Raw genomic sequence first — 11,300 nt, 5'->3', positions numbered from 1 at the left:
GTAATAATGTGGTTTGTGGCAGGAGCCAACACTCTGGGTGGACAGATGCAGAATCTGGCTTCACATCTGATGGCCACACGGAAGTTGAGATTGGTCGAGGGAAATATGCAAAAGCTCTGCCTTGGGGATCCCTGGGTGGCTCAGCGGTTTAGCGCCTGCCATTGGCTCAGGGCATGATCCTGGAGTCCCGGGATGGAGTCCCGCATTGGGCTCCCTGCATGGAGCCTGCGTCTCCTTCTGCCTGTGTCTCTGCCTCTCTCTCTCTCTCTCTCTCTCTCTGTCTCAAATAAATAAATAAATAAATAAAATCTTTAAAAAAAAAAAAAAACTCTGCCTTTTTCTGCCTTCATGACCTTGAAGAAGTCACCTAACCTGGCTGGGCTTTGCCCCCTCATCACCATATTGTGTGCTGATCCGAAAGGACATCTGCCCAGAGCCTGGCACCCACCAGCTCTCGTCTATTGTGAGGATCACACTCACAGCCCACATGCTGTTGAGCCATCTATCTGCACAACTCTCACCTGAGGACACCTTCTTAAATGTCACCCCCTCCTTGTTGGGGGCACCATACACCATTTAGTTTGTTTTTCCCACATCCCTGCCCGGACCACCTGTGCCCTTTGCTGAAAGTGTGTTCTGTGGGCTGATCCAGGATTCTTCCCAGAGAAGCGGCCTCCTCACCATGTGGAGAGGACTTGCACTGAGTTGATGAAGACCTCAGGGAACTACCTGAGCTGGGTCCCTAGAGCAGTAGCAAAATGCCATCTTTGTATGTAATACCCCAGCTCCCCCTTGGAGCAGTTCCCAATATGGCCACCAGGTGGCAGCACAGGCAGCCCCTGTGGAGGGAGGTTCCGAGGGGCAGGACCCAGACTCAGGGCACGGCTTCCTGGCAGGCCTGGACCAACTGGCCCCAGTGTGGCATCACACTGCAACGACCTGTGCTTGTCTCTGTCTCGGGACCAAGTGGCTATAACTCTCTGTTGATTGCCCTCATGCTGCACTGTAAGCTATTTGGGATGCCCATCTGATTCCCTCTGAGCCCAAAGAAGTTAGGAAATGAGTATCTGTCTCTTTTAAACTTCACAACTAGGACGCCTGGGTGGCTCAGTGACTGAGCGTCTGCCTTCAGCTCAGGGCGTGATCCCGGGGTCCTGGGGACCGAGTCCTGCACTGGGCTCCCAAGAGGGAGCCTGCTTCTCCCTCGGCCTGTCTCTGCCTCTCTTTCTCTGTGTCTCTCATGAAGATGCAAAATCTTCTAAAAAATTAAACTTCACAATAAATATGATCACAGTTTTACAGATGAGCGGATCAAGGACTGAGGCCAAGAGCAATTAAGTGGCTTGCCCAATGTCACAGCCAGTGAGAAATACGGCATTATTGTTACATTTTATTAGAGGAAATTTCCAATATACAAAAGAAGAGTCATAACCCGTATGGCATTCACCATCAGCCTCAACTATCAACATTTTGCCACTGAGCTTCCCCTATCCTGTTTTTTTTTTTTTACAAGAGTATTTATAAAGCCTAAATCCTAAAGACTGTGGCAATACAGTACAAATACTTCTGTCTGCATCTCTAAACAATCCGGACACTCTTAGCCACCGGGCCATCCTCTCTCCTTAACGTAAAATACTGTTGATGTTCGCATTTCAGTTTGTCACAGGTATCTTTTGTACAGTTGGTTTGCTCTATCATGATCCAAACAAGGTCCAGACATCCTTTTAATCATGTCTCTAAGCTTCCATTGTCAACCGGTTCACTTCCTTTCTCTTCCTCCAGCCCCTTAATTAATCCATAAGCTGGGTCATCTTCCACAGAACAGCCCACCCCTGGATTTGGCTGTCCGCCTGTCCCTGCAGGTGTCACAGACTCTGGCAGTGTAGGTGTTGGTTCAACATTTTCAAGAATTTTAATGAGAGCAGGGCAAAGAGCAGAGGCTTGGTCCTCAGGAATGTGATCCACCTTGGAGACCTGCTCCCCAGTCCCCCACCCCGGGCGGGACCACGGGCTCCGGCTTTCCACCCTGCGGGAGTGGGGGAGACCACGGCTCCGTCCCTCGGTCCGTCCGACCCGGGGTGCGCGGGCAGGGGCTCCAGCCGTCCCTCCCGCCGACGGACGGGACTTCGGCCCGGCAGAGCTGGAGCAGGAGCCAAGTCAGAGCTCCCGGGACCCCTCGGAGGGGCAGCAGCCCAGGGGCGGCACCTGGGCTTCGGGGCCCGTGATCCTGTAGAAGCGGCGTCGCCAGATGAATGAAAACGTCAGGACCTAGGGGTCCCCCGCGCCCCGCCCCCCCGCCCCGGCCCGCGGACGCGCCCCCGCGCCCCCCCCCCCCCCCCCCCGCCCCGGCCCGCTCCCGGAGCGCAGGCGGCGGAAATGCCGAGGAGTCGCGCACACGGAGTCTCGCGCGCCCAGCGCCGCACTTCCGGCGCCCCGCCCCCCCACGCTTCTCCCCCATTGGTCGTACCCTGACCGCGCCCGCGAGCGTCTCCTCCCACAGTTCCCTTGACCTTTCACCTCCTCACCTTCTGGGGCTCCGGAAGCCCCGGGCCCCGCCCACCAGGGCGGTGAGGGGGCGGGGCGAGGGAGAGCTGTGCAGTGACCCACAATTATTGGGTAGCACCGTCTGTCCATCAAAGGGGAAGCGGCTCCGGAATGGCTGGAGAGACGCGGTTGGGCGGGGAAGGAGACACGGGTCTGCGCGAGTGGCCGGGCCCTCGAGGGGGCGAGCCAGAGGCCCCCGCGCATGCCCGGTGCGTGCGCAGTGCCGACGGCGGCGACGACAGTCATGGCGGCTCGGTGCGTGAGGCTGGCGCGGCACAGCCTCCCGGCTTTGGCGCTGTGTCTCAGGTAAGGGGCGCCCGGCTGCCTGTGACCCAGGAGAGGCGCGGTCCCCAGGGCGGCTCCTCCTCGGGCGGGGCCCTGCGCCGCTTGGGCCCGGGAGCGGGCGTCGTCGGCACGCGCGAGCCGCCCCCCCCCCCCCCCCGGCGCCTGCCCCTCGCCCGGGGCCTCCGGCGCCCACCCGCCCGCGTGGCGGCCCCTCGCACCCCGCTCGCGCCCCGGCGCCCGGCGCCCCTCCAAAGCCAGGTCGCGCGCGGGGGCCGCGGGGGGCGCTCGGGCTCGTTCCCCTGCGCCGCGGTGCCTTCCTGAGCCCGGGCGCCGTGGAGGGAGGCTCGAGCGCCCGCGGGCCTCGGCGGCCGGTGCCCTCCTGCCCCGTGAGGTGTGCGGCGGGGCTTCGGCACCCTGGGCCGGAGGAGCGTACCCGCGCGGGCGGGACACCCGGCGGGGGGTGACCGGCCGCCCGGGTGCCTCGGGGGAGAGGCTTTTGTTTTTGGTCACGTAATTCGTGGTTTTGTTATCTGAGCTAGTCGCCAGGAAAGCGTCGCCGAGGTAGGGTTAGTTTCTGGCCTCGACAACGAGTATTGTGGAAAGAGTGAGCTCCCAGCAGGGGCTGGCGGGCTCTCTGACTCAGTCTCCCTCTGAGCCCGCCCTGCTGCGTCCCCCACCCCACTGCTCCCGGCGCCTCCGTGGGCGGGATGGCTGTGACGGCCACACCCGGATCGCACCACAAGTTATTAGCTTTTTTAAATCACAAAATATGGTAGAAAGGTTCCTGCGTTCCAGCCTGGTAGTGACCGACTGATGGATCCTTGGGTTCTTCTCCAGGCCCGAGACACGGGTCTGCATACACAGGACTTCTGGTTTGCCCTTTCAGAAGTGGCTTCATGTTTTGTCCCTTTTCCTGACTCGCATTGTTGACTGCACAGCACACCTGGAGCGAATCGCAGAGACGATAGCTTGACACCCACTTTGGCAGCCGCACTGCATTCCAGACTGTGGAAGCACAGCGCGGTCCGCGGTGCCCCCAGCTTGCTGCTGCCCAGTGCTGCCAGAAATGTCTTTGTACACGTTTTCTGTACTGATAGCTCTCCTAGTCTTTGAGGCAGTTTCCTTTAATCTGGGAAGAAAATCGACTGCAGTTTATTTTCAGATTGAAATGTGCTTGAGAAGAATTTTTAGAAGAAATCTGAGTTTTAAAACCATTCTGTCATACATTAATAACATTGTGACCTTGGACTTACCACGTAACCTTTTTCATGTGGGGATCAGATTGGATAACATCTTGAGTCACTTCCAGTATTAGGTTTAGTGCTCTTTGTTTCCCTCTGTACATCCCCCAGCTTTCCAGCCTCCAAAGCTGACTCCTTGTACACATCTTTCAGAGGACCTCTGTACAAAGCCTTTCATGGTCTCTCATTTCCCCAAAGCTACATTCTACTCTGAGCCTCCCAAAGCATGGTTTCTCTTTTATCACTTTAAAACCCAAAATTAAAGTACTTTGTAGATGTCTTTTTTGACAGTAAGTACCCTAGGGGTGAGATCTCTGCCCAGCCCATCTTTGTCATCAACATCAGCACTGGGCCTCATCTCTAATAGTAGCTACTCCATCAATATGTGATGGTTCTGCATGACCATCTCTCAGGAGGAGGTATGTGGAATGGAAAGAAGAGGTTAGTACTATGGCCTTGGTACACTGACATACTAGTTTAGACACATTACAGAAGATTTTATGTAAGTTAGTTGCTTGTGTACATAATGTACCATTTGCTTTTATCAGATCTAAGGTAAATTCTCCCCCGTAGGTCAGTAGCAAGTAGTTTTAAATTATCTCAAATTCCTAAAATTAAACATCTGACTTTTTAGCAAAAAACCCATAGTCTTGATTCATAGTGTTGTGGACTTGGTTTAGGCCATCTCCTCGGCTGTTGTGCACAGCTACAAAACAGAAGAACAATGGCCGGAACTTGGAAGAGGATGTGGGTCAAAATGAACAGAAGACAGATACTCCCTCTACAGAGAAGACACTCATGGACGAGAAGGTCAAGCTAGAAGAGCAGCTGAAGGAGACCGTGGTAAGGTCACGCAGGTTCTTGTGGGGAAGTGTGATCTTTTGAACTCCAGGGGAGATTCTTCAGACGACCTCTGGCCAGATGTGTTTTGTCATTTTTCTAAGAACTATGTGGCTTTGGTTCTGTCATGAGAGTCTTCACATGCTGCCTAAATAATATTGAATTGAGACTTGAGACAGTCTTTACAAGTGAAGAGCACTGCAGCACTTAAGCTGGGTCTTAGGGGAAGATGGACTGGGGCCAGAGGTGTGGTTATGTGGTGCCCTCCTGAGGGGAGGAGATTTGTGAACTAGTTAGAAGGATGTGTTATTACATTACATGAAAAGGCATAGGTGGCACAAATCAAGTTAAATATTTGAAAGTGATCATATCAGACACTCTGCTGGCCCTATTCTAACCACCTTATTGATATTAATCCTCACTGTGAGTCAACTGTTAGAGCCCTGGTTATAGACAAGGAAACTGAGGCACAGAAAGGTTAGGTAACAGGTTAGGCACAGAAAGGTTAGGTTGTTTGGCTACTGAGTGGCAGAACCCAGGTTTGAGCCTCAGGACCGTTGTTCTTCACCACTGCACTAGAATCACCTACAGATGGAGGACAGGTGAAGGGCAGAGACGTGGAGCAGTGGGTCTGCATTCTGATAGAAGTGCTCAGGAGGTGAGCAGCATGACAGGAAAACTGGTGAGAAGTGGAGACGGTGCCAGCATTGGGTGATTGTTACCCACTCAGTGTTGGGACGCAGCCTTTGGGCAACAGTCAGAATACCAGCGGCTCACAGATGGGGTTTTATGTCTTCTGTGGGCTGGTGGTTCTCCTGAACCTCTCCTGGAGGTGTGGGATCTGGGTGCGGCCACCCCGACCAGCATTCTCGGATTCCCTGAACTTGAAAATTCTATGGGAGTAAGTGGTCCATCCGCGGGCCAGTAAGGCTATCAGAACCATGATATCCCTACCCAGCTGGTCACTGGGGGCTACACAAGGAAGTGACCCCTCAACCCCTACTCCCCCCTCATTGGAAATAGCGACACAGCAAAACTGCTTGCTTCTCAGTAAGCTGTGCTGCCTGAAGACTAAGATGTCACACATCATAATGGATGTTACTTGGACTTGGAATTTGTTCCTCTCACATTTGCTTTCTTTGTGCCATGCTTTATTCATGTAAATTTCTTCTTCGCCCCTTTTTTAGGAGAAATACAAGCGAGCTTTGGCAGACACTGAAAACCTGAGGCAGAGGAGCCAAAAATTAGTGGAGGAGGCAAAATTATATGGTAACTTGAGACACTATCTGATATTGATCCTAGAAAAATAGGGGCAGGCAACGTGGGCGGGGTACTTCTGTGGGTGTGGAACCACAGAATCGGGAAGGTGGGGAGGCTACTGGGTGTGTTCCCTCCAGTCAAGGTGGGTCTTTGAGGAGCAGACATCACAGCTGTGACCTGCCTCTAGAATTATAAGTGTAATTCCTTCATTGAAGAGTGTGTGTCGCTCTTCCACGTGAAGACCTGGGTTAATCTGAGGCTGCAGATCATCTCAGCAGGCCAGCCTCACTGATGGTCATTTCCGTAGCTCACTTAGCAGTAACATATTAAAAAGATCTAAGATGCTGTCGGCAATGTCAGTATTTGGACACTTCCTTTTGGGAAGGACACCGTCCTTCCCATTCTACATTTGAGACCATTGAGGCTTAAATGACTTGCCGCTAATCACAAAGCTGGGGAGTGGCGGTAGCCATGCTGAGGCCAGGGCTCTTGACACCACGCCTGTGGTGTGTCAGTTAAATGTAAAGGTGCAGTTTGAGTTCTCATGGAACCGTCTGCTCGAACCGGCAGGCACCATTCTCCCACGTTATTGAAGAAGCCCCTCAGGCTCACAGCAACATGTCACAGACTTGCCCAAGGACAGACGCACAAGTACAGACACGTGAGAACCAAGATCCAGTCTCATGCTGCCACATTTAGCATATAATGAGTTTCTTCTGGAAATACTTCTTATTGCTCTTTCTGGAAATGCCATTTGTTGGCTTCCTGTTGGCCTGGCCTCTAGATGTCTGGGTCCTTTGGGGAGCGGGGCCAGGCCTCCCTTCCTCTCGACATGCTCCCTGGGCGGCCTGCCCTCTATCAGACCCACACACAGGTTCTTTGAGGCTCCGACATTTCTTGTGAGTTCTAGTCCCATGTGTCCTGTCATTTACCCATTGTCTTCCCCTGGATGTCTTGTGGGTATTTTAGCTTTCCCTCTGTCTGCTTTTCTTCCTTATTTTAGTAGAGGATAGTGTCCTCTTTCCTGGAGCTTACTTAGGGCAGGAATCTGAGGTGACCAGTTCCTGTCCCTCATCCTTGTATTTCCCCAATCCCACAAGCCCTGAGTGGCTGGCCCCCCATTTGTCCACTGCCATCACCCTGATCCCAGGCGGCTTCAGTACTCACCCTGCCACATTCCAAGCCAAAGTGATTTTGGAATACAGCCTTAACTCACTTTATTGTGCTTCATGGATAATGCAGTTTTTACAGATCAAAGGTTTGTTGCAACCCTGTGTCGACCAAGCATTTTTTCCACTAATGTCTGCTCATTTCATGTCTCTGTGTCACATTTTGGTGATTCTCACAGTAGTTTCAGGTTTTCATTATTACCATATTTGTTATGCTCTGTGGTCATACCTCACTGAGAGCTCAAATGATAATCAACATTTTTTAAGCAAAAAGATATTTTTAAGGTATGTGTGGTTTTTTTATACATCATACTACCTACAGCACACTTAATAGTCTGTGGCATAAACATAACTTCCGTATGTACTGAGAAACCAAAAAATTCATTTGACTCCCTCTATGAGATACTTGTTGTGTTGGGGTGTCTGCAGCTAGAACTACAGTGTTTGTGGGGTGTTGTGCCTGCACAGTGTGACCACACCACGTCCACACATTCTGCTACTCCACCTGGAACCTTCAGCTACTCTGAGTCTGCCTCTTCCTGTGCACTGGCTGTCCTTTAGTCCTTGAATGTTTGGATAACTCTTCAGGCTTTGGTTCACAGACTCCTTCTCTGAGTCTCCAAGTCTAAACGATTAAGTTCCTTGGTATAATCTTTCCTCAGCCCTGAGGAATGCTCCTTCGTGGAGGTGGGATTTGTAATTGTGTCTATTCGTGTGACTATTTGATGCCAATCTCAGACCATACATTCCATGAGGGCAGACCATCCTGAGAACTGGTACACGCTTAATCCATGATAGACGCCCATGATTTTATCAGATAAGCAGATATTTTTCGGTTTCATTTTAAAGCAGGAGGGGAAAGTATTGTGACGAGAAAGTTGTACACTGGCATTGCCTCCTGCAGAGTTGAGTGTGAGGTGATGCAGTTGTGCCCGGTCTTGGCCTGGCTGAAGCAGATGCCCACTTGGAGCCCCCAGTCACCCCTGATTTCCATTTAGCATCTGTAGTCTTATATTTATTCATGAGAGACATGAAGGAGAGGGAGAAGCAGGCTCCCCATAGGGAGCCCGGTGTGGGACTCCATCCCCCGACCCGGGATCATGCCCTGAGCCAAAGGTAGACTCTCAGCCACTGAGCCACTCAGGCGTCCCTTATAGCCTTTTCTTGAAACCACAAGCAATTTGATACAATACACTGCCTTGAAGTTTGACTTCTCATACATGATTTCCGGTTAGGTTAGAATTAAGGCTTTGGTGTGTCCTGGGATCTTGGACCCCACAGTGCTGGCAGGGCAGCTGCCCCTCCCTCAGCATCATGTCCTTGGGGGTGAGGTGTCCTATGGCTAAGGTGTTGTGTCCTCACCTGGGCCAGGATTGATGGCGAGATGGTTCTGCCCTTTGGGAGCTATTTGTCTTCGTTCCTAATTAGCTGTTGTCTAAACCCAGAAAATATCTCTTTTTTGGGCTTTATGGTAGGTTTTTTTTTTTTTTAAAACACACCTTTGAAATTTGAGGACAGATGAATAGTTTGAAATGTTATTTTTCAATAGTTTGTGCATGAGGTCGGCAGGGTTAGAGCTTTCTAGTGCCCCTGCTGGTGATGGGGAATGCGAATGATGGTATCTTCACTTTGTTTAGGCATCCAGGGCTTCTGCAAGGACTTGCTGGAGGTCGCGGACATCTTGGAGAAAGCAACACAGAGTGTCCCAAAGGAAGAGGTTAAAGACGACAATCCTCACCTGAAGAACCTCTACGAGGGGCTCGTAATGACCGAGGTCCAGATCCAGAAGGTGTTCACAAAGCATGGCTTACTCCGGCTGAACCCCGTAGGGGCCAGGTTCGATCCCTACGAGCACGAGGCCCTGTTCCACACGCCAGTGGAAGGGAAGGAGCCAGGCACAGTGGCACTGGTCAGCAAAGTGGGGTACAAGCTGCATGGGCGCACTCTGAGACCTGCCCTGGTGGGGGTGGTGAAGGAGGCTTAGCTGCCTCTGAAGGGCTTCCATGGGGTTTTTGTAATCACTTGCTGTCACTCTTGAAGCCTGGCTCATTTTCTCTATGAGTACTTTTGACCCTTTCCCAAACCTTGTTGGAAAGCTTTAGTAACCAGTGGCTAAACAGAAAATTAAGCCGGTTGCGCAGATGTGTTCATGAACTTTAATTTGGGAGTCTGTTCATTGATTTCTAATACACCTATAATAGCTGCGCACACTTAGAGAACAGCCCGGCGGGTCACTACTGGACTGTGGGGTGTCAAGGATAAAGCTCCAGCTGCTTAAAGCCTGGTGGTATCCAAATCCCATGAGCAAATAAAACACCTTCGGGAACCCTGCTGTTGGGCTGGCTGGCCACCCAGCCTCACCAGGCCCTCCGGCACCCTGGCACACAGGGTCCCGGGTGCTCAGACCATACCTTCGTTCATTGAAGGGAAGGTGAGACCCTAAGCACGTTCCTTCCCGCCCAGAAAAGCTTCTTGATGCCCCTGCTGAAGAACACGTGTTAGTTCAGTTATAGTTCATTACTGTCCAGCTGCTGAAATGCCCAAGCCCCGGCTCCCCCAGGAGACCGGGAGTGAGCACATGCATCTCAACAGGTCTTAACCGCCTTATTTTGCTGGTTACTGAATTTGAGAAAATCTTTTTTGCCCTGTTGTTCATCCATTTGTAGAAATTTTCAGATCTCTATTAGCTACTTACTGGAGACCTGAAGATATTTTCCCTTATAAGATGGACTTTCTCAAAATCCGAGGACTGCTCGTTTGGTGTATTTTAAATGTTAATGTTTAATTTTTAAATTTTATTTAAGAGGATTAAAGCCCTACTATGTTTATTTTCCTACTTTCTAGAAGCTATTTTGTGTCCTTGGGTGGAGGAGACCCACCTCCACTAAGCGTGACTTAGCTTTTCCATTCTACACTCACATCTTGAAGCGAAGTACTTGACACTAGATGCGCACTCAGATGTTAGCTTCCCTCCTGCCACAGGCTGGCCCAGGACCTGGCCTCTGCTGGGAGATGTCCCACAGCGCCTCGGGTTGGCGACCAGGCAAGGGCCTGCCCACACTCAGAAGCTGGGCAAGATCACCCATGGGTCTACACCGCACCGTAGGCCCTGCCATTCCTCATTCACACAGAGTCAAGTGAGCAATCTGTCATAAAGCAGAGAAAATACCACCTTCCAGTCTCTGCTAATAGGTACTTCTGCGATTAAAGGTCAATGCTATTAAGTTCATTCACTGCGTAAAGAAGGTGGGGCAGTTTACTCGTAATTTTCAGAGATATAGGTAGTATTCCTATAATTAAAATTTTAATTTATACCGTTTCAAAATATTCTTTTCTTTTCCTATAAGCAATCTCAAATTCTTGGTCAAAAACTTGCCCCAGAACTGCAGGCAGTGTAGTGCCCTGAGAAAACCCAACTGGGGTCAGAGCTCCACTTTTCATCTGTGAGGCTCTCCTTTCACCTTCCTGCAACTCCTTAAAACTGAAACTATATAAAGTAATTTTCAAGTGAATTTCTCTGAGTGTGTGCAGCCCTTCCCTTGTCCAGCTGGAGCCACCATCACTGGGAGGCTGCAGAGGCAGATGGGGATGTGCTTTGCCTCCACTGGGCGGTCAGACCTGGTGACCGCATTCCCGTCCAGGGCCTAGGGTTTGCCAGGCCTCAGCCCAGACGTCAACATCTGGTGCAGACAACTGGGCCTTCACCACCGGGATCTGTGCAAGACTTGCCCTTTCCCATCTGAACTGCTGCTCGCAGGGAAGGAGGGCAGGTGTGAAGGGATTTCTGCCTAATGGCAAATTTAACTCCTACTTTGGAGGAAAAACTGGTTTGACACAGAAGTGCTGAGCTAAAATCTGTCACATGCTGTCCCCGTCCTAACCCTGCAAGCTGGCTCGCGCCAACATGCAGCAATGACACTGCTTTGTTCCCAATTTGTTGAATGTGTAAAGAATGATAAAA

The 11,300-nt window shown here is 51.4% G+C and overlaps 1 protein-coding gene across 1 annotated transcript; it reads left to right on the top strand.

The window, feature by feature from the left end:
* The first annotated feature begins 2,696 nt into the window (after positions 1-2,696).
* Positions 2,697-10,175, top strand: GRPEL1 (GrpE like 1, mitochondrial). Its single transcript, XM_025999752.2, has 4 exons — positions 2,697-2,850; positions 4,751-4,913; positions 6,098-6,179; positions 8,977-10,175. Exons 1-4 carry the CDS (start codon positions 2,747-2,749, stop codon positions 9,321-9,323), a joined length of 696 nt encoding a protein of 231 aa, XP_025855537.2. The 5' UTR covers positions 2,697-2,746; the 3' UTR covers positions 9,324-10,175.
* Positions 10,176-11,300: the final 1,125 nt, after the last annotated feature.

Source organism: Vulpes vulpes, chromosome 14, assembly GCF_048418805.1.
Source record: "Vulpes vulpes isolate BD-2025 chromosome 14, VulVul3, whole genome shotgun sequence".
NCBI classification, from domain to species: Eukaryota; Metazoa; Chordata; class Mammalia; order Carnivora; family Canidae; genus Vulpes; species Vulpes vulpes.
This window is presented reverse-complemented; position numbering and strand designations above follow the sequence as displayed.

Coding starts and splice junctions, on each gene's coding strand:
- GRPEL1 (XM_025999752.2), top strand. CDS start 2,747: ATGCCCGGTGCGTGCGCAGTGCCGACGGCGGCGACGACAGTCATGGCG. Junction 2,851..4,750: donor GCTTTGGCGCTGTGTCTCAG/GTAAGGGGCGCC, acceptor GACTTGGTTTAG/GCCATCTCCTCGGCTGTTGT. Junction 4,914..6,097: donor AGCAGCTGAAGGAGACCGTG/GTAAGGTCACGC, acceptor CCCCTTTTTTAG/GAGAAATACAAGCGAGCTTT.